This window comes from Eublepharis macularius, chromosome 1 (assembly GCF_028583425.1).
Source record: "Eublepharis macularius isolate TG4126 chromosome 1, MPM_Emac_v1.0, whole genome shotgun sequence".
In the NCBI taxonomy this organism is placed as follows: Eukaryota; Metazoa; Chordata; class Lepidosauria; order Squamata; family Eublepharidae; genus Eublepharis; species Eublepharis macularius.
The window spans coordinates 67590702-67614536 of NC_072790.1; the positions used below are offsets into that span (position 1 = coordinate 67590702).

Consider the following 23835-nt stretch of genomic DNA (forward strand, 5'->3'; position numbering starts at 1 on the left):
TTCCAATTGGCAACTGAATATCATTGTAATATATTAACAATGTGCCTATAGATTCTCTGGATTCCCAGTTTTATTTTTTTTTTAAAGTGAGCCTCTAGCTCCCTTTTTAAAAAAAATTAAAGTTGAGAATAATATAATATTGTAACATATTGTGATTATAGTATTGCAACGTTATAACAATCTGTGATCTGAATCACAGATTGCTATAATGTTACAATATTATAATGATAGTCAATTGCTGATTAAAACAGAAACAAAAAATCCCCCCTCCCCCTTGTCCAGAGCAGCAGGAGCAAAGGACCATCACAGGCATGGGGGCAGAGAAAACAGCTGCAATGTGGGAAGGATCAGGAAAATCACAACTTTCCAACCCACATAGCAGCCATCCATGCCTTCCTGGGGTCTTTGCTGTGAACTTTGCAGAAAAGTAGGTTTAGGAAAGACCAGAGAAAAGTTGGGGAACCCCCAGGAGGCGCATAAATGCATACCAATGATGTGGGGAAGCAGGAAGGGGCTGCTTTGCAATCACATTGAAAACAGGGAATGCAGGGAACCCTGTGGAACAGCCTCTATATATTGGAACTTCAACACGTGCCTATTTTTTTTAATTGTGTCTCTTTGTTTCTGGTGTAATTAATAATTCTCTTTAAATGAGGAAGACTGCTGTATGCTACTGTGGCAGTTGCAGTGATATATTGAAATAAGAAAATGCTTTCTTTCAGCATTTTCTTTCATGCGTAATCAGATATTTAGAAAGGAATTCTTAATGATTTAAAATTTGGAAGTGTAATTTGGAGCTTTCTCTCTGAAATGTATTTAGAAAAAAATTTCAACTACAATTGTAAGCATAGTGGATCCCCCCCCTCCAGTGGAACAGAATTAAGCACATGTTAACTCTCTTATTGATATAAATGACTTTTAAGTCTTAATTCTAATTGTATTGCTTTCACAGTACTAAACAGCTGCTATAACAGTGTACTGTGTAACTTCTGCACTGCTTAATGCGTCATGTATAAATATGCTTGTGCTTGGTTTTTAGCTCTGTTTTCAGACTGTATGTTGTCAGTCTCCTGATAGTCAAGCCCTATTGCATTGTTCATTGAACATCCCAGCTATTGATCATATTTGTCTTACACTGTGTAATCCACTTTGAGTCTCAGTGAGAAAGGCAGACTATAAATAAATTTGCCATCGACAATAATAATAATGTAAAACTGTGCTCTCCCTGCCTCATCTTAGCAAAACAGGTACCATGGATGAGTGGATCAAACACCACTGAGAGATCCAGGATAATTAACCAGGACACAGGAGTTAAATTTTGGCTAGATCATGCCCACTGTGATGCTAGAGGCACAATCCAGCCAAGGTGAGCATTTTCAGGTGATTCTAAAAGGAGAGTGAATGTCAGTACTGATTTTAACAGTGAGACAGACTTTCTTGTTTCATTTGAATGGCTAAACTTGTGTATCAGCTTATTCCTCATTAATAGACTTTTTCTGAATACAAGGCTTACAAACATCAAAATCTGGATGATTAAGAATTACAGAGAATTTCCACATTTAGCATAACTACAATTATAGCACAGACCCTCAACTTTTCATGGGCTGGCCACCCACTTCAATTGTACAATTATGTTTTCAATAGAAATCTATGCACAATGCCTACACAGAAGGCAATAGACAGTACAACTGGTTGCCTGTGAAAGAACAAATCCTTCTCCTACTGATGTTCCCACCTGAACTGGCTAAATTCATACAGGATCACTACAGTTTGGCAGCCAAAGAAGCATACTCATTTTCACGATGTCTTTGGTATTAGAGCAGATTTAAACAAGACACTGGCAAGGAAAAAGCACTTGTTCTGGGCCCAGGCTGCTTACTGGCGTAAAGTAGCTACGCATGCATAATTATTAACCATTCGAGAAGTCCAAAGCCTGGGCAGGTGATGTACTGACATCCTATTAAGCAAGTGTAACTGCATCACATAATTGCAGCCCAATTTAAAAGAGATACCGTGTGAATGCAAGGCTGTGAGTAAATTCTTTTGCTTCACTAATGAGATGTTTAAATCAGAACCTAATCAACAACTGTGACAGATAGACAATGGAACAAACATACCATTGGTCAGAGAAACAAGATCATGGGATCCTCCTATCTGACTTCCAATCAACACAGGGGAAAAGGGGGACTGAGCCTGATCTTACATGCTTTCAGCTATAAGAAAATTCTGGAACAGTAGACCATGATGGAGAAGAGAAAGTAAAAAGAGTGGAAAGGAAGACAAATAGGCCTGTGTCTAAATCCCTTTCTAATATCAAAACGAAGCAAACCCCTAATTCAAGATGTTGAGGAGAATTTCATTTATATCCCACCTTGGCTATACCCTGTTAATACATACACAGCTCACATTAAAGGTCCCACAGACCATTTTCAATGACAGAATTATGGCCATTCTCTCTTACCAGTAGGGTGCAATCAGTCAGACTGCAGAATGAAAACATTAATATAGTATGGGTCTGGTTCAGATGCATATTAGTTCCCATGCAAGAGTGAACCTGGCTACTGGCGAACTTCCACACAGACAAATGTATAAACTAAGACTTCCATTAGAGGCTTACCTTGTAGTTACTGTGATTTGCCATGAGCCTTTTTCAAATAGGTAACTAACACAGAATGCAGTAGTCATGTGTACAGGCCCCGCATGGGTTGCTAGTGCATATAATCTCCACTTCTACATGCAGTCCTTGCTGGGTCACAGACACATTTAGGTACAAGTGACCATATGACAGTCACCATGTTCAATTAATATAAATTGGGCCATTTCTGCCAAAACCAAACTCCAAAAACTGATGAAGACATCTGTTATATTTTTATTCCAATAAAAAGATTTAAACTTACCTATAAATCCAGGTGCGCAGAAACAACGATAACCTTCCAACTCATCCTTACAGAGGCTGAGAGAACCACAGGGTTGTGATAAGCAGTTACCAATATTTGTTTCACAGAGCTTCCCAGTAAACCCTGTTAAACACAGTAAAAACAAATCAAGAAAGGGGGTTAAAAAGATAAATGTTTAAAAAGAGGAAATTAAAATAACTTCTCAAACTAGGCAACCATAAAGTTGTAACTTTTGAATATTACATAGCACTTTTAGTTGAAAAGTTGTCAGAAAAATAAATAAAATCATAGTCAGAATTTTAAATATTCATGACATCTTACAGTCCTCTGAGAATATTACATGACGTTAACAGAAAAAGAACAACAAAAAAGCTTCATATTGTGTAGCATATCTAGAGCCCAGATTTGGGCTATATATGTGGACTATAACAAGCAAGACTTGCAAAGTGAGCCTTTATTTCAGAAGTAGCATAACTAGAGATGGGCACAATACGCATTACGATCGGAAAAACCCCACGATAATGGCGATCGCGCGATCGTGAACCGGCGGATCATGATCGTCCATGGCCAACAATCAAGCGGTCGGGAGAGGCCTGGATCGGGGCAATCAGGCTCGGATCAGGGATCCAGACACTCAGGCGCCAGCAATCTATTCCTCTGGCAACAGAGCCGGGGAATTCCTGAGCTCTGTTTGCCCTCCTTCTGTCGCCCTGGAAACCCGAATGGAAGCCCAGCTTTCCTTGATCAGCAGGGCTTCCTTCCAACCACGGAGCAGCAAAGCAGTCACAAGTTGGGAGAAGACACCCAGGGGAGGGAGGGGGAAGGGGGTGTTCTGTAGCCATGCGCACTCCAATCTCATCCCTGCAAACCCTGATAGGCAGCTCTGACGGCCAAACACAGACGAGCGGCCAGACCCCCTGCCCCCTGAGGGGAGGCGGCTCGTTGCTGCCTCCCCATGCCCGCCAGCCACCAGCATCACCCACCTTCCCACATAATACCAGCGTGCCCCACTTTGGCCTCCACAATCCACGGCTCGGGAACAGGAGATGATCGGTGCGGATCGTTATTTCGGGATCGTCGTCGGCGCCGATCCACAATCCCCTGGATCGTTAAAATTTTTTGGATCGTGCCCATCTCTAAGCATAACCACTACTGCATCTGCTTTAGTGGTACTAGTACAGTTGTTGATCCCCTGGTGGGGGCAGGGGATCCCCTGTTCCCAGCCTCCACACCCTGCCACCATTCACCTGGCTGACAAAGGGAAAGGTGCAGGAATGGACTTCTTGTGGTATACTCCTGGCGCAGCATGATGATGCCACTACCAGGAGTGATGTTATCACACAGGCCCTGGGAGTGCTCCCAGGCTTCATACTGGGCCGATTTGGGTCACTTGGGGGCTCAAATCAGTTCAGCATGAATCCTAAAAGCAATCCTGTGTCCTGTGTGATGTCACTCCCCCAAGTGACATCATCAAACCACACTAGGAGTGTACGTGTGCTTTGCTCACACACAAGGACATCCCAGAGGTAAGTTCCAGGTCCTCCTCTCCCACTAGGAGGGTAAGGGGATATAGAAACCCTAGGCATTGAATGAGTGATTGAGGGTTTGCAAGCCAGTATCCCAGAAAGAGAAGGAGTTCTTTCAAGGAAGTCGTGGAGGAAGATAGTGGAAGAAAAATCATTAGTTTGGTCCACCTTCTCCCATTTCTGAGTGTGCCTTTTGAACCTTTCTGGGCCATAGCAGTCTTGCTCTACTTCCCGCAGAGATGACATTTAATGAGAAGAGGAGGATCTTTACTATGTTTAACTCACATCCTTTCATACCAAATGTAATTATTCTGGAAAAGCACCATTTATCTGGCTATATTTAGGCATAAAAAGTAATCACAACAAAAGTTACCAAAATACACTTTTCTAAAACAAAAAGTAAAAAAACGTTGAGAGAAAAAGCCTTTACATTTTGCTATTAATATGCTATTTCCAATGAAATCTGTTTTCCATTTTGAAACTTAAAACGGTGAACCTGCTCTGGTAACACCAAGACTAGACTATTGTAATGTACTCTGCATGGGTCTGCCCTTGAAGACAATGCAAAGCCCCCAGTGTTGGTACAGAATGCTGCATTTCTGCTATTATCAGGAGCCCACAGAGCATGCATATTAAACCTGTTGTGCAGTCATCCCACTGGCTGCTCATCAGTTACTAGGTTCCATTCAATATACTGGTTATTGCACACAAAGCCCTTCATGGCCTCATATCTGTGGGACTCCCTCTCCCCCATGTTCTTCCACGATAGCTTTGCTCATCTAAGCAGGGCTTTCTGTATGTCCCCCCCTGCAAATGAGCGAGATTAACAACTGCCCATGCATTCTCTACAGTGACCCTATCTCAGTGGCATAGCATGGGGGGTAGGGAGTGGCCGCCCTGGGCACAAAATTTTGAGGGGGCGCCACATCCACAGACCCCCCGGAGAGTGCCCCCGCTCACCTCCCTGCCCTTTTGCTGCAGCTGGCTACGCCATCACCGCCAGCTCAGCGCCCAGCGAGCCGGGCATCCAGGCAGTGCAGCAGGCGGCACGGCAGGCGGCCTGCCTCCTCACTTGTCTCCTGACCCTCCCCGCTCCCAAAGTTCAGGATGCTCACATCCCCTGCCCCTTACGTTTGCCACAGCCACCTGTACCGCTACCGTCAGCTCAGCGCCCAGCGGCAATGTGGGCAGCTGCAGCAAAGAGGAAAGGGGCAGTGAGATGAGTGGCCTGAACCACAGAAGCCCTCTGGAGGAGCACTCCTGCAGCCCACCTCCCTGCTCCTTCACCACAGCCACCTGCACTACCGCCACCAGCTCAGCGCCCAGCGGTGAAGCGGGCAGCTGTGGCGAACAGGTAAGGGGCAGTGAGGTGAGCTGCCCAAACCGCGGGAGTGCTCTGGGGGGGTGAGGGTGCACCCCTCTGCGATGTCACAGAAGTGATGTCATTGTGCATGGCCTGGAGCATGCATGCACTTTGCGTGTGCGCACGAGGTAAGGGTGCCACCTCCTGGCCCAGGCGCCACTAACCCAAACTACGCTACTTCCCTATCTTGTAGAGTGGCCTGCCTGATGAGGTCAGGAAGGTTCACGTTTCTGGCATTCTGCAAACTATGTAAAACATAATTGTTCAGAAGAGCTTTTTATAAAGGTAATAAGGGTTTATTATAACAAAAAAGTTCAGGGGGAACTTTTATCAAAAGAACGGGACTATGAAGTATATACTACTACTGTGTATAATAGCACTATGCTACCTTTGCTACTTTGTTTTTCATGCTTACATAATATAACTTACATAATATAATTTTCAGCACTGTTTAACATAGCATGTTAAATAATGTGTTCTTTGTTTCAGGCTGCTGTAACATTGGTATTAGAATCATAGAATCATAAAATCATAGAGTTGGAAGGGGCCATACAGACCATCTAGTCCAACCCCCTGCCCAGTGCAGGATCAGCCTAAAGCATCTCTGACAAGTATTCATCCAGCCTCTTCTTGAAAACTGCCAGTGAGGGGGAGCTCACCACCTCCCTAGGCAGCTGATTCCACTTTTGAACTACTCTGACGGTGAAAAAGTTTTTCCTAATATCCAGTCGGTACCTTTGTGCATGTAGTTTTAGCCCATTGCTTCGCGTCCTACCCTCTGCTGCCAACTGGAACAGCTCCCTGCCCTCCTCCAAATGACAACCTTTCAAATATTTAAAGAGAGCAATCATGTCCCCCCTCAACCTCCTCTTCTCCAAACTAAACATTCCCAAGGCCCTCAGCCTTTCCTCGTAGGGCTCAGTCTCCAGACCCCTGATCATCCTTGTCGCTCTCCTCTGCACCCTCTCGATTTTGTCCACATCCTTTTTGAAGTGAGGCCTCCAGAACTGCACACAGTACTCCAGGTGTGGCCTGACCAAGGCAGTATAGAGAGGGGCTATGACCTCCTGCGATTTCGATGCTATGGCCCCTTTGATACAACCCAGGATTGAATTAGCCTTTTTTGCCACCGCATCACACTGACTGCTCATATTCAGTTTACAGTCCACTCTTACCCCAAGATCCCTTTCACATATACTACTGCCCAGAAGTGTATCCCCCATCCAGTATTTGTGCTTCTCATTTTTGTGGCCCAGATGTAATACTGTGCACTTGTCTTTGTTGAATTGCATCCTATTCACAGCTGCCCACTTCTCCAGAGTATTCAGGTCTTGTTGAATTTTAATTCTATCTTCTTGGGTGTTTGCTACCCCTCCCAATTTGGTATCATCAGCAAATTTAATGAGCAGCCCTTCCACTCCTTCATCCAGATCATTGATAAAAATATTGAAAAGTACCGGGCCCAAAACCGAGCCCTGCAGCACCCCACTGGACACCTCCCTCCAATCTGATGAAACGCCGTTGATCACCACTCTTTGTGTGCGGTCCTCCAACCAGTTCCCTATCCACCGAACTGTCCTATAGTCTACTCCACAGTCTTCCAGTTTGCCCATCAGAATGTCATGGGGGACCTTATCAAAGGCTTTACTGAAATCCAGATAAATCACGTCAACAGAGTTCCCCCGATCCAGTAAGCTGGTCACTCGATCAAAGAAGGAAACCAGGTTGGTCTGGCAGGATCTGTTAGGAATAAAACCATGCTGACTTCCCCGGATCACTGAGCGGTCCTTCAGATGCTTACAGATTGATCCCTTTAAAATCTGTTCTAATATCTTCCCAGCAACAGAAGTCAGACTGACTGGTCTGTAGTTTCCCGGGTCATCCTTCCTCCCTTTCTTAAAGATTGGGATAATATTCGCTCTTCTCCAATCTTGTGGCACATCCCCAGTCCTCCAGGAGGCCTTGAAGATGATGAACAGGGGTTCTGCAAGTTCTCTGGAAAGTTCTTTCAGCACTCTTGGGTGCACCCCATCCGGTCCAGGGGATTTGTATTCATCCAGTGCAGCCAGATACCTCTCCACTACCTCTCTGTCAATGTCAATTAGCCACTCAGGTGTCCTGCCACATTTTCTACTATCTCAAGATGTGCCTGAGTTCTTCAGGGAGAAAACAGAGGCAAAAAAGTCATTAAGCCTGTCTGCTTTTTCTCTGTCCTGCATCAGAGTTTCTCCATCTACTCCCAACAGTGGTCCAATTGCCTCTTTTACCTTGTGTTTGCTTCTCACATATCTGTAGAAGTTTTTCTTGTTGTAGCGAGCCCTCCTGGCCAGACCCAGCTCGTACTGAGCTTTGGCCTCTCTGATGGCTGATCTGCAGTACCTAGTAACCCTCATATACTCCTCTTTAGAGGTCTGTCCTTCTCTCCATTTCCTGAACATTTCCTTTTTCTCCCTTAGCTTATTCTGGAGCTCTCTGTGCATCCACATCGGTTTCTTGGAGCCCTTACCATGTTTCCGTCTTGCTGGGATAGTGAAGGCTTGAGCTTGCAAAAGCTCGTGTTTGAGAATGGCCCACCCTTCACTCGCTCCTTTTCCTTCCAGCACACTCCTTCATTGCTTATTTGATGTACCATCTTATTGATTGGCTTTGGCATACATTGTGTAATCCACCTTGAGCCTCAGTAAGAAAAGTGGACTGTAAATAAATAAATAAAAGGAGTAAAGTAGGTGTTGCACAAAACAGTGTGCAAGTAAAATTGCACTAAGTCCATTTATGTTCCCATTTGAGCATCACAAGATAGAGCTCTGAGTGTGTGTGATAAAGGGTGGAATTTTCTAATTGCCTGCAAGCAGCTGCTTTTGTAACCACTTCTTCCATGGAGAAATGGCTTGTGGAAAGCCATTTTTCCACACAAAGTGGAAATCTGAGTACAAATCTCAAGCTTCCTCAACTCACAGAAGAAAATACAAAAAGAACAAGAGATTGCAAAGAGTGAAATGAACTCTTTTTTCTAGTTTCCAAAAACGCACTAGTTCTCCTGACAAGTCAGCATCACTCATGATGATTTAGTATGTGCATTTTCATTATAATTCTGCATTAACTTTTAAAACTGACCCCCCACGCCCGCCCCTGAAAATCATTTAAGGTGTATCATGTTCTTTAAAATCCTTGTGGTACAAGCAGAAAACAAGCATATACTTCTCCGATTTCTAGAAAACATGTAAACTTTATTCTGTGCTCTTGACAGTGGAGTTTATTAGTGTTTCAACTTCTGTAAGGAATCTTATTTTTAGGACTATTGCTTGAAAAAGAAAATGTTGATGCCAGCAGAACTAGAAATGTGAAAGCTCTGGAGATAAGTGTCCATTATCACTCTGTGAGTGGAAACAATAACGGCATACTTGCTTTTGAATGACATTTCTGTACTTTGCTTGATTTTAAAAACAACAACAACACAGATATTCTGTATCCAAGATTTATAATGGAAGCAAAAAGCTGTGGTGAGTTTGCTAGCAGAGTTCATTAGAAGTGCCCAGCGCCATTAATCCTTGTCTGTAGCCACACGTTATGTGGTATGTGTGTTTTTTAAAGCAAATTTATATAATTTAATGCTGCAAGCTATCTTTCTTCAGGGACAGTTCAGCTGAAACCATTCAACACAGGTGCAATGTCATTGGCATCAAAATGAATTCACTATGTTATTGTTATGATTAAGTGTGTTATTGTCCAGCATCAGATTTTTTTATTATTCTTTAGCTACCCCAGCCTGTTTATTAATTATATTTGCTATAATAAAACAATAAAGGTCAATGGATGGCTAGCTAAGGGCCTGTCATTAATGTCAGAAGGAGAGGTCAGAAGGTCGGGAGAAGTCAGAATATTCAGCTGGGCAGTTTCTTCAAAAAGGGTTCCTGGCATCTATTATGGAACATAGAACTTATCAGCAAAGATTCCCATGGCTGTGCCTGTGATTGATCTCTGTGAAGCCTTACCCCAATAAACCTTGATTATGGGGGCTGGTTGGGTCTCAAGAACAAGGGAATGTACCTTGCATATTCTGAGAGATAATCTTTACAGCAGATATATCTTTAGAACCTTAGGTAAAATGAGGGACCACACAGAAAAAAGAGACCGAAATAGATACATTTTGCGTCAGGAGGGACAGTCATTAGTGATTTTACATCGGCTATTTAGAAACTTGGCTAGGGATTTAATGAGTAGGGATGACTGATGTGTCCTGGGGCAGGGAAGAGGGACAGCAAGAGAGCAAAGAGAGCCACCCAAGCCTTACCTCCTCAGCTGGCCATCTGGCACTGAGTCACTCCAGAGGCCTGGGCTAGTTAGGGCTGGCAAACCACCAGGGATATTCTTCCCTTAGGTCCATGCTAAATAACAAAACAGATATTTGGAGGTGAATCAGACCATTGCAGACCTCTGCCAGGAAAGCCTCCATTCCTCCCTCTTGGTTTTCAGAATTTCTGGTATCATGATTTATCTCACAGGGTTGGTGTAAAGGAAAACATAATATGAACTGGCTGAAAAATATTTGGTATCATGTATGAACAATACATCTAATAGGATCACTGGATACAGTATTTATTTATTTACTTCATTTATACCCCACCTTTCTCCCCAGTAGGAAATCTAGAGGGAACTGATATAGAGGGATGGATACAGAAAGCTGATTGATTAGTGTCAGCAAAGATGCAGGAATAGGGGTGTGTACTTAGGGTTTCTGATTTGGAAATCCCGAAGCAAATCTTTCCGAAGTGATTCGGGTCACTTCGGAAAGCTTCGGGGGCCCGGGGTTAAGTTTAAAGGGCCCTGCCACTTGCAAGCAGCAGGAAAGGGTCCTTTAAACTGTCACATTCCCTACCTTACCTCCCCACCCCCCACTTACCTGGCACTGTGGAGGGGGTGGCCCTCCTGCCTCCGGACTGGCCTCCGGCAGCAGCAGCCCTCTGTCGGCCATGCAGGCCGTGACTGCGCAGTGGTGGTAGCGGCCCTCTATGCCGGTCAGCTGGCCATAGCTGTGTGGCGGCCCTATCTACCAGACAGCCAGCTGTGCCGGCTGCGGCTGCATGGTGGCAGCGGTGGTGGTGGGGAAGTCCATCTGGCCAGCGTGGCAGCAGCACCAGCGTTTCACCAATCAGGTAAGTGAGGTGGGGGGTGGGGTGGGATTTTAAGGTTGGGGTTGGCCTCCCCTCTCCCCCTCACTTCAGAATGCTCCAGATCTTTCCGGAGCATTCCAAAGTGACTCAGAAACCCAAATCCGAAGCGGCATGCTGCTTCAGATTTCAGAGTTTTTCGGATTTTTTTCCCGCTTCGGGTTTACCCGAATCTTTTTTGCGTGCACACCCCTACGCAGGAATCTTACACTCTATGAAGAAAAGCAACTCCTACCAGACTGAAAGTGATACTGAATTTTCTGGGGAGAAACTCATCATGCCTTGTAGCAATATCAAAATACCATTCCTTGTATCCTGAATGACACATACATTTGAATCTATTTTACTCATTCACAATGAAGGGTTTTATTAGATCCACAAGGATCTGACATACATTCATCCTTTTTTAAAAACTGTCTTTAAAGATCAGAAAATCTTTAACAGGCTTTATGAAAAATTATGTAATTTCACAGCCACAAGTAGCAGTTAAAAGTTCAGCTCTCAGAGAGAATTCGTGGGTAGGAAGGGTTCAGCTGCTATTTGAATTTTGAGAAATCTCCCAGGAATCTTTTCAACAAGAATGGAGTGATTTACAAATTCCCAGGTAGTTGAAATGTGAACAAAATCATACTTGTACACCATTGATAAATGCCTCACATCGGTCACATCAAGCCACATCTGTAACAACAACAGTACAAGTCCTGGTTTTATGATTAAAATTGCATTAAGTATTACATTTAGTAGCCCAGAAGAAAATCCATTGTTCTTTAATAGTGGGACAACCTGCTGTCCTGGCACAGGAAACGAGGAGATGCAGGGCCGCAGATGTTCTGGAACCGGATGCAAGCTGCCATGAGAAAGAAGCTGTCAAAGCAGATGGTGTCAGACAAGCTCAAGAGACTTTGATGTGTGTCAGTAGCTGCCTTCTGTGGAGATTCCAGGAAGGGCTCAGAGCATGCTCATGGAAGGATCTAATGAAAATATTTTGGATGTTCCATAATATGTCAAAATCATATAGGTGGAACATTCATATTCTATCAGAACAACATGATGCAAATACCAGAAGTGTACTACTGTGAAACATGGGCCCTTCAGTTTCATTGCCATACTGGTCATAGTTAGGCATAAGTTTTTTAAAGCCTTTATGGCCTATTTCCCATCTTGAACTAAATGGTTTTTTGAAACTCCCACTTTCTCATTTTCATATCATTCCACTATGCCACTTTTTGCACCTAGCAGTGGCATTGTTCATCTAGATGAACTGTCAGGATAAAAGTTTTCTTGCTACCTTATCCTGAAGGTACTGTAAGCATCTTAGAATCTTCCACATAGAATCTTCCACAAATTGAGGTGAGCTTATTACCTGGATGTGAATGTAGCTCTATAACATGTAATATTTCTTGAAGGAAATATATTATGGAATCCAAAGTACTACCTTACCCTGTAGTGGGCCATGTTTTGTCTACTTCCATTTGTGCTGGTGTTCCAGCCAAGCACATAGGTAACATAGACTGTTTCAGTACCAGTATTTTCTGTGCTATTCAGTTTCCCATTTCTGTGTGGAGGTCTGCCAGTTAGTGAAGAACCAATCCCTATGTTGATCAGCAATTACAACTGAAAGTTAAGAACACTACAATTTTTTTGCCCATCACTCCATGTTAACCCACAAACCATCTCCTCCATAAACCCCTAATCTCTTTAACCGGTGCTGTTTTATATAATGGTATAAAGGCATACTGTTGTAGGGCAAGAACTCCTTCAAGCTCCCCCCAGAACAGCTTCCCCTCTCCACTGGGTTTCAAATGCATGCATTTGAAGGGAAACAGCAGCTTGGAGAGATGACTTTGAGCAAGAAAAAGGCATGTAGGGGAAGAGTTAAAATGTTCCCTCTGTTCAAAATTGCATTCTTCAAAGGCTGCTTTTCATTGAAAGCATCAGGAGGACTTTATTATATGCACTTGTGTATAATGCCAAACTTGTTCCAAAAATGAACCTTTCACTAAAACTTTATAATAAGAACTGCACTGAAATATATTTACTAGGAGCAGAATGCTATCTTGCAATTATTTTAACCAAATAAATAATGGACAGAGTATTTTTTTAAAAGTGTGACATGGCATAATAAATTCTTCAACACTAAACTTCTTGTGGTATTCTTCCCAGCTACTCCCTTGTTTCACAATTTATTTGTCTTTACCCTAGTGGTGAATGGCTTTGTTACAGCCAGGGCACCCTAAGGAGCCATACCAGAGCTTTTTGTTGGCAGCCATACAGAAATCAGTTTTGCACACTTTGGTACTTCAAGCAGCAGTGTTCAATTAGCCTGATTTATTGAAGCCTTAAAAGCTATTGCCCTTTAAGAAGAAGGTCTAGCCCAGTAATAGGGACATATTGTGCACCATTTAGTTCCCATTAGGCAATAGTGAAAGCCTTCTCCCGATTTGAGGGGAGCTAGAATTGGTAGTTAGGAGTTGCATTAAGGGGTAGTCTGTATCTGTAGAAATGACGACATGTGGTTATTGCTTCATATATTTGAATTATTGCAGCACAGAAGATAACTGAGATACACTGTTTTTCTTGATAACCCTGAACTACTATAAATGACACCAAAAAATGCATTTTCATCCCAAAGGAGTTCATTTCATGTAGTACATTCAATCATTTCATTGTCATCCGATCCACAACAATAGGGTCTATCACTAGGTTACACCTCTAAAATTTGAGGCCCTAGAGCCTAATGCTAGCTATCCATTATAACCTAACTCTAAAATGATCTAGTTAATTTTTGAAAAGGTCATCATGAAATTCAGCTTGAAAGGAATACTTAGACACTCATTGTCTTTCTTAGTTAATTTGTCACACTGTCTTTGTAATCAAGATACATAGCCTGCAAGAATTAATGCAGAAGACAACTGGATACAAAAATTATATTGATAAACAGTGATGCAATAAACCATGCTTTGTTTTATTATATCTATTTATGATGCAGCACAAAGTAAGGTGACAAGGCATATGTGCTTAGATAACGTGAAACTAGTAAGTCCAGGCCCCAGACTTACTGGGTGCCACTGTTTGCAAGCCGCGGGGTTTGAGTGCAGTGTGAGGCAGCTGCAATTTCCTTGGAGTCTGGGTGGCTCCCAGCAGCCTCTTTAATGCTGGGAAAGAGCCAGTAAGTTCAAGAGTATTTCTGTACGTCCTGGCATACTCACGGACTAAGGGCGTCTTCCTGGCGCGATTTCTGACCATCATCGCGCCTTGAGAGCGGCATTATGGCACAATCAAATCAGAAATCGCGCCAGGAATATGTCCTCAGTCCATGAGTATAGCGCTATGCTGGGATGTGTGGAAATTCCCGAAATAACCCAACTGGCCAATCAACAGCAGGCTGGCTGGGCTCTCAGGGGCAGGCCCTGCCCATGGACCTGGAATGCGCAATATCCAGTTAGGTGCACCCACTGGGCTTAAATTCTCAGACCAACTGGGCCCCTCCAGCAATAGTTTTTGCCTGACATCCCACCCATCCCTCCCTTGGCTTAGGTCAGGGGCTTGCAGCACTTATTTGAGTTAGGTTCCTTATCTGTTGGCATCTGTGGCTCCCACATGGTTCTGAGACCCCTTGGTTGTTTGTTCTAATCTTGTCACAACTTTAGGCGGTAGTGGTTTTGGCACTGGGCATGGATCCTTTTGCATGGAAACACAGCCTGTGTGCACTTTCCTCCCCATAGCTGGGCATCCCCTTAAAGGATCTTGGGGGTGAGGCATGGCAGGACAAGTACATCTGGGGGGCTGTCAGGACATGCTAGTTCTCAGATGTTAGGGCATCCACACAGAGGTTTATACCCATGTGGAATCCCAACCTACTGTCATCTCACCCTTAGCAGATGGGCTGAGGGGGTCATCAGCTGATGCTTAGATCTGTGCCCCATGAGATCCCAAGGCTCCTTAAGCTGTCATTAATAAAGTTGTGGCCTTTTAACTCTATCTGATGCCTCTGTATCTTCTGTCACCTTGCCTTCATTTCTCACCCCTCAAGCTGATCCCACAAAGCCTTCTCCTGTTCAAAGTCCACAGCCTTCACCTGTTGAAAATCCACAAAATGTTTCTCCTGCATTTGGCCATCCACCTTCTAGCATCTAAGAAATCTGCCCATCCAACTTTTATATGTTCTATCCAATTCTATGCAAGAAAAAATACTATGCAAGAAAGCTTTTCCTCTGTCAATTTCATTCCACTAGAAAACCATCTCAAAATTGAAAAGCTATACACTACAGTGTCTGAATACATAGTGGCATTTTCAAGGAAAGGGGTAATGTTTGATCTTCTCCCATTATTGCTCTATGTGAATTATTAGAGGATAAGACAGACATTTCTGTATCTGGCCTAAGGACCAGAAAACCATCACAATGAAAAAAGGGAAAGAAAGCACTATTGCTAGTAGGTGGGTAAGGAACAGTTGGTTTTAGTTGTTAGGCCAGGGGCATATCCTAACTGAAAAGAAATCACAGAAATGATTTAGTATATACAGATGAAATTCTACTGCTTTAGAAAAAAAAATAGAACAAAACATCTGAGATCACCTCAACTCTACTTCGTACCAGTTCAGTCACCTGGGATCTATTATGCCACTGATCAAACCCACTTTGAAAAGCTTTGTGGTACTGCTGTATTGCAGCTATAGATGTGATGGAATAACCACACCAGGTACTTAGTTCTACATGGATTGACTTCACTTCTTTTGATTATGCGTACTTGCATTTAAAACATAGTAAAACAAAACTAAACTGTATAATGAATCTCATATTCCTGCAAAATGGAAGGATATCAACGGTTATTTTAAAAGAACGTTGGACAGTGTTCCTTGCAAAAATTAGCAACTATGTTAGAAGTAGGTCTGAGACACACACACAGGACTTAGACTATAATCTTTCCTCTTCAAAAAAATTGGAAGTTATTTGACCCATATATTCCAATTAAAAGGAACACTTGATAGTCCAACTAATTCCAGGGATTTACTAGGTATTGCAAGTGTTAATTAAATTGCATCATTTAATTAAGACATAATATGAATTAATTCCAAACACTTACATAAAGCAGAATGAGCTGCCACATGGGCGATTTGTGAAGATTTAAGAAAGTTAACATTACTGAGGGACAGTAAAAACCCTGATGAATCATGAATATATTTTCCAAAGACTCTGCAAGGCCTTCTCAGACCAGTTCCTATTGAAGGGGCTGTGAAGGCATTTGGACTAAGGTTCACTGCTAATGTCTACAATAATTGATTACTGCTAAAAATGAAGACCACTTATACACTATTGTACAGTTAAACAACATATTATATTTCAAAGCCCCCTGCCTCTCAGGTAGCTTAACTGGAACAAAATTCTACAAGGATTCTTCTAACGTAAGCTTCCCTATTTCCCCCAAGAAGTAATTTGCCCGAGCATACATTGCTAGTCTCTCAGTGACGTCACAGGGACAAGTCTAGTGTGTAAATACTATGGCAGGAGAAAAAAAAATGCGGGTGGAAATGTACATGTAGTCAGATTGTTGTTGAAGCAATCATGGAGGAACTGACATCCACACTGATATAATGTGTATCCCAAAATCAGAAAAGAAAAAATAAAATGTTCTGAATGTTTGAAATTATGAGAGCCATTAGTTTTAACTGTGCATATTGCTCTTTACTCTGACTGCCTCTGTTGATGGACTAATTATTTGTTACACAATTGAGCATTTGCACACCCACAGAAACACCTTGCAAAATCAAGAAGAAAGTACTGCAACTGACTTAGAGTTCTTGTTTTAGGCTAAGACCTTATAGCATCTTTTGAGCAGAGAATTCAACATAGTACTGTCCTGCCTATGAGACTGATATACATGTATTTGAATAAAACATGCTGATCCTCTCAGGCTCTCATTAAATCAGATGCGTATGGTCAAATAGAATGTAAATGTATATTACAAAAGAATGGAAAAGAAGGCAATGCTGTCCAGTGGCTAGAAGATAGCCTGGGGAAAACTGAACTCAAATCCCTCGCTCAGTCACTGGCAAACTGCTTGGTTTTGAAACTTTCAACTTCAACTCCCCATCTGTAAGGGATAATGATTTTTCTGGGGTGGGGCAGGCAGGAGGGACTGTAGTGAAGAGGCATTGGAATGCCAACCACTCTGAACAATAAAATGGTTGCATGAATGACTAATCCATTAGAATATCCAGTTCTCCAATAGCAAAAGTATACCATTCCCCTGTTCCTAGACTATTGCAGTTTTAACTGCTTTTATAGAGCTCTATGCATTTTCAAAATGTGCTGTGTATGAGATTTATGAACCATACCACACTATGCATTTTCTGGGGGGAATGACACTGAAAACAAACATTATGAGGCTTTGTACAAAAAATTGACTTTGAAATATAAAAAGAGCTAAGACAACATTATCAACCCATTTACAGAACACCTGGAAAATTGCTATAAGTACTGTATGTAGAAGGCAGACCTTTGAATACATCTAATAGAAAAAATACAAAATAAATGTGTCTAATTTATAACAGAGTGTGTAGCTACTACCCCTTGTCCTTAGATCTGGTAGTATTGTTGACTATTTGTTTGATTGATTGATTAAATTTGTAGTCCATTCTCCCCATGAATGAGCTCAGAGCAGATGACATCAAAATTACATTTATATTTAAATTTGTTCATTGTCTTCGCTTGTGACTTCATTGTTTTGTACATTTGCAGAATTATTGAGATTTGTTGTCAATTAAACATCAATATTAATTAATGCGGCTCAATCACCTATTAGGTTGGTTTTCAATTCAGCTGTAATTTGTGAACTGCACAAAGTTAAATGAAATGGCTGTAGGGGTTCAAACAGTTTGCTTGCATATGTTTGAAGGTGCAAAAACAGATGAATCAGGCAACAGAAGCATGTCAGTCCTGCCCTTAAACTTGCCACGCCTGCCCTGTGCTGATGCCTGCTGCGTACTAAATGGAACAATGGCAAAGTCACCTTTGTGCACAAGGAGTGACATGTGACAGCATGAGAATGGTACTTTTTATACATAATGTGTCACTGGCATACTTGCTAAAACAGCAAGTGACAAGGAATATTTCATCTGAGTTGACTTTTGGTGTCGGCATGTTTAGCTGCTACGATAAGTGGAAGCAATACACTCTTTTATTAAGAAACATGCACTACACAAGGCTGGTGTGAATGGACATAGTGGCCTGCTAGGATGAGAAGTTCTCCATAGACAGAGGATACCTGCTAGAATGAGAAGTTCTCCATGAAGTCCTCCACAGACAGAGGATACCTGCTTACTAATGTGCTCTTATTTCAACAACTGTTCTTCCTTTTGCAGGGATAGATATGTGTAAGACAAGATATTTTGGACTGCCAGTAATCCTCACTGACTGAATTACAGCTACTGTTATTAGCCTTCTGACCTTCATAGCTACCCCACTGCCCTCCATCTCAAAAGGAGACATCCTCATGTGCTGTTCTTTTTCTTATATTCCTCCTCCTTTTTCTGTTGCTTTAAACAGTTTAAAATTCTTTATTGGTATTTAATACAATAATTACCGTATTTATTTTATTTATTAAGATATTTATATCCCACCTTTCCTTGTGGCTAAAGGCAACTTACAAATCACAATTCAAAGCATCATAGTATAAAACCAATAAAATAAAAACCCAACTGACCTCCTCCAAAGAGATCTGCCATTTATAGCCTATAAAAAGCAAATAAAATGGCCTTACGGCACCTCCTAAGAATTTCAAATGACAATGCCTCCCCCTCAGGGACCACGTTCTATGAAGTGGGAGTAGGCCCAGGCTGTGGTTGATGTCAAACAGGCTACCTTAAGCAGGGGGAACAGCCAGTTGGTTGAGGACCATACTTGGCACATGGGGATGCATAGGAGGAGATGGCTCTTTAGATTTGTGGGTCCTAGACCATGAAGAACTGTAAAGGATCTAAACAGCATTTTCAATTGCTTGGAAATAAACTGTCAACCAATGTAGCCATTTTAAGGTGAGCAAGGTATGCTCTCTTCAGCTCTGCCTAGAGCTAATTGAGTGCATTATATCAGTCCAATCATAAAGTTACTAGAGCATGGATATATGTGGCCAGATCAGCAGAGTCTAAGATGGATGAAAGTTGGCAAACCACATGCAGCTGATAGAAGGCCCTCTTGACCAATACAACAACTTGCTTTTCAAAGAGCAAGGTTGTGTGCACAAGCACCTCTTAGCTGTTAACCTACTCTGCAAATGGCAACTTACTCCATCCATAAGTGGATCCAATCCCTTTAAAACATCAGCCTTGCCGACTAGCTTCAATTTTCTCTTATCTAGATTCCGCTTTTCAGCTCTTTCTGCCTTAGCCACCTGACGATGGCCTCAAAGCAAGGTTTCAGAGCCAAGACAGACACAGGAGGCCTAGATAAAGATGACAGATGAGTGAAGCTGCTGTGGCAGAATATAGGGGGAGAGAGGTGCACAGCAGACATGAGCATGGACCCAAAAAACCTGAACCACATGATCCATGGTTCGTAGCATTCCACAAACCACGAACTTACAACTTTTTCCCAGTTCGTGGTTCATTAGGCTGTCATTTCACAGACCCCGCACCGGACATCCCCTTTCTCCTGCCACTCTGGCAGCAGGAGAAAGAGGCTGTCATTTCACAGACCCCGCGCTGGAACCGGCGCCGATGGGCTGAAACTGGCATGGAGTCTGAAACTGGCAATGGGCTAAAACTGGCGTGGGGTCTGTGAAACTCCGAATCATCCACAGAATGGCTGGAAAAATTCATTTGTTCTGTAAACACGCGTTCCCATGGAATGCGTGTTTCGATGCAAATGAACCAGCCATTCCATACAGAATTTTATTCCATGGTTCGTTTCGTGCCCATCTCTAGTGCACAGATATGAGGGACCAAGGCCATGAAAGGCTTTAAATGATACAGTCATGACCTTGAACTGAGCCTGATAAATTGATGGGAAGCCAATGAAGTGTCTGCAGAATGGGAATGATATGCATGCTCTATCTAACTCCTGAAAGTAAAAAAGCTGCAGTGTTTTGCACCACCTGGAGTCTCTGAGTTGACGTTGAGAGAAGGCCTATGTTGAGTGGATTGCAGTAGTCTAGTCTCAATGTTACTGTAGCAAGAATCCAGGTGGCCAGATCAGCCATGTCAAGGTAGGGGGGCATCTTCCTAACTAGCCTAAGTTGGAAGAAGGTGTTTTTTGCAGCTGCATTTACTTGCTTCTCTAGCAGAAGTTCTGGATCCAGTGCTGGATCTCTAGCAGGATCCCATGATCTTAACTAAGTCAACCAAGGTCAACTTAACCCCAGTTTGGAAGCACAATGTCTTTCAAAAGCTCTGCTTTTCCAACCACTGAGGACAATCAACCCTGAAACTCAGACAATCTCATTAAGCAGACTCATGTAAAAGTTAAGCGTAGGTGAGAGAAAAGGATCTTGTGGCACTCAAAAGGACAAATGCCACCCCATTGATTCTGCTCCTCCAGTGGAAACTCTTTGTTTCTAATCAGTCACAAAAGACCACCGAAGCCCTAATGTCCCTGTATTCCAAACAAAGGATGAGAATGGAGTGGTCAACTGTGTCAAAAGCTGTAGATAGATTATTATTATTATTATTATTATTATTATTATTATTATTATTATTTACATTTCAAACCCGCCTTTCCCGCAAGCGGCATCAGGACAAGGTTCAACAGTTATAAAAATACAATACAATATAAAATAATGGTTCATATCATAATACAATAATCAATAATCTAATAATATCAACAGGGATAACTGTCCCCTGCCCAGTTTAAAATGAATATCTTTCACCAGTGCAACTAAAGCTATCTTGGTTCCAATCCCAAGCCTGAAGTCAGAGTAAAATGTGTCAAGGACAGATTTGTCATTCAAGATAATATTGGTAAAGAACAGTGAAAGTCCACACAATGAAGGATGAAAACATGCCGTTCAGATTCTTTACTTCTTAGTCTGAGCCTGAAAAAAAATCCTTTCTTCCTCCAATTTACCTGTCTACTGAAGTGAAAGGAGCCCCCCTCCTCTGTGCCTATTGTAGCAGAACAGAAGAAAGATCAATCATTTTCTTTATCTCCTCAACTGACCCCCTTCCCAGCACCTGAAGTGCTACTAATTTTGTTTTGTGAGATTTGCTGACTACCATCAAGCATCTATGTGTCTGAGCAATCCTAGCAGTTTGATCGCAAACACAACAGTGTTACAGAAGCTGTGGTTGAGGAAGAAGAGATAGACAGCAAGAAATCAACCTCCCTTGCATTGCAATAGCCACAAGGAGGGAAGAGAAGGAAGAAAAACCAGAGGCAGGAAGAGAATTACCCCCCCATACCACCGCTGTTACCCCAGACACCTATAAGCTGGGGGTCATAGAATCCAATGGTATCAGATAATTTCATTTTAATTGTCTGTTAAAAGGAATGCTGCCTCTGTATTTGATCCTTACAAGCCCTGGGAGCACAAGGGTATGAGACAGCCCTGTTTATAAAGTAACTTTGACTTAAACTTTGACTTGGAAGCTAGTGCAGCCTCTTTGACTGAACCATCATCAAGTGAATGTTTGTAAATTACTCCTTTATTTTCAATGTTTGTAAATTACTCCTTTATTTTCACAAAATACATGAACATTAGGAGTTAACAAAAACTGAATCAACTTGTTACAAAGTGGGACTAAGGGTAAGCTCTTGACAAGCCAGTTCCTATTCTCTTTTTATATCTTTGGTAAGTATATTGAAGACAGATGTGCAAGCCCATATAGGTTAGGGTAAAAGTACCAGGCTTAAAAAATAAAACCACCCCTCTCTTTTCCTCATAGAATAGCTTAAAATGAGGGAATTCTCACTCCACAATCATATAACCAAAAAAGATAGGAGATAGACAAGTTCCTAGACCAAAAAATGAGAAGTCCAGTTCTCCCTCCAGAGCATCCCCCCACCACTAGAACTCTGTAACACTTTTTTCTTCTGGAACAGGCAAAGTATGACTCTATTTCCTCTCCCCCACTTTACTTTTTTAGCCCATCACCACCATTCACCCTCCCTCTTGGAGTTTTATTCCAAATATCTCTTCCTCTGTAATTCACACCTATCTTATTCTTCTTAGCATTCCCATTTCCTCCTGAGAACATACACTCAGGCTTCCAACCTTAACTCTGTTCCCATCTCTTCAAACCCCAGAAAGTTTGCCTCTACTTTTTTTCATCCAATTGTTTCACATTTTTCTTCTCTCCGAGTACACTATATACACATAAACAAGTATGTTCTATTTAAAGTAGCCATGGATGGAACACGCTTTGGTGAGGAATACAACTGCTACCAATACGAGAAAGTTTATTAGCATTCTTTCTCACTCAAATCTTTTTCTAACACCTTTTGGTAGTCAATAAAATCAGTCTTATTACATAAGAAGTTTCTTTTACATCATGAACATATTGCTCCAACTATGACTTGGGTACACACAGACTTAAATGTCCCAGAAGCTGCACTTGTGGTTGTTGCCAGGTAAAACACACAATGGTGGAGGAGATGGAGTCACAGACCAACACCAGATAACAGCTTGGAAACTGGCAGGGGTAACAATTATAATGCAAGAACACTAGAAATCTCCAAAAAACAAGACTATCTTTTGGAATGGTCAGGACATTCACTCTGAAGTGCTTCTCCCAATGTAAATCAAATCTGAATGAGTTCACCCATTACTTATCAAAGCATATATGTAGGTTTTAATTGAGGATTAGGCAAGAAATCTGCTTTGTGCCTCTGTTGGGCTGCAATTCAAAATGTAGTAGGCTGCTTAAATGAAATCCCATTAACGTCAATGGGATTTAAACTTCTTAGCTGTGTACAGAATAGTAGCATTGAAGAAAAGTGATAATGAGAAAGGCCATATAGGATCCTGCCAAGAAACAATGCTATTATTCACAATATGATACTCCAGTTTAAAAAGAAATCACCAAAGCTCGGTGCCTTGTGGGATGGGAGATAACAATCCCCAATGTACGTTACGTTGCATTAGTCAGCTTTGAAATAATTTGGCTATTTTTCCAAAGTTGTTTACTTCTGAAAATCAGTCAGTCCTCTCTAGGCTGAACCAACCAATAAATACTCTCTTGAATATGCAAATGCTTGTACTTCACTGTTCCCTGACATGTCTAAAGCATGAATATGCACATTAACTACTGCATGAGGGATAATTTCATCCCCTCCCCTTTTTGGCTGGCAGTGAAACTTAAATATACAAAATGTGTTTTGGTTTTCTGAAGAGGAAGCATGAAAATGGTTCTAAATAAAATAAATATAAACACATTTTATTTGGACTATCTGTGAAAGAATACTTGAAGCTAAAGGAATTTATAAAGGGCCGTGGTGGTAAAAATAATGATTTGGCAGCCTTATTTTACAGTATAATAAGCTTTAAAAGTGAGCATTTGCAACTTAACTAGGCAAAATCCAAGCCAAACACACTACTGATCTCTGAAGGGTAACTAATTGGAGTGAAATTTCCTTCAGCTTTTGGATCTGAACTAACTAGGTTAGAGATTGCCATTGTTCTGTTGGTACTTCAATGCCTGTGGCTGCATTCTGCTTCCAGTTTCCAGAACCCCACACTTTTCTTACAGTTTGCATTTTACAAGGGTAGTTAGAGGCAAGAGAAGAACGGCAATGGTGAACTACAGGTCTGGTAAAACATGATTAACACACTGAATCAGAGTGTGCAGCCCAAGTTCGTGCAGCATGGAATCATTCCTATGTGCAGTGATTCTTCAACCACATTGTTGACTCATGGGCTTGGTCTGGACTCTCATTTTACATAATTTG

General features: G+C 42.0%; 1 protein-coding gene across 1 annotated transcript in view; it reads right to left on the reverse strand.

Moving 5' to 3' along the window:
• Positions 1-23835, reverse strand: part of LOC129324194 (fibropellin-1-like) — a 142699-nt gene that overhangs the window by 99589 nt on the left and 19275 nt on the right. The window contains exon 5 of the mRNA XM_054971276.1: positions 2898-3020. Coding sequence (XP_054827251.1) covers positions 2898-3020 — 123 coding nt within the window. The remainder of the gene's footprint in view (positions 1-2897; positions 3021-23835) is intronic.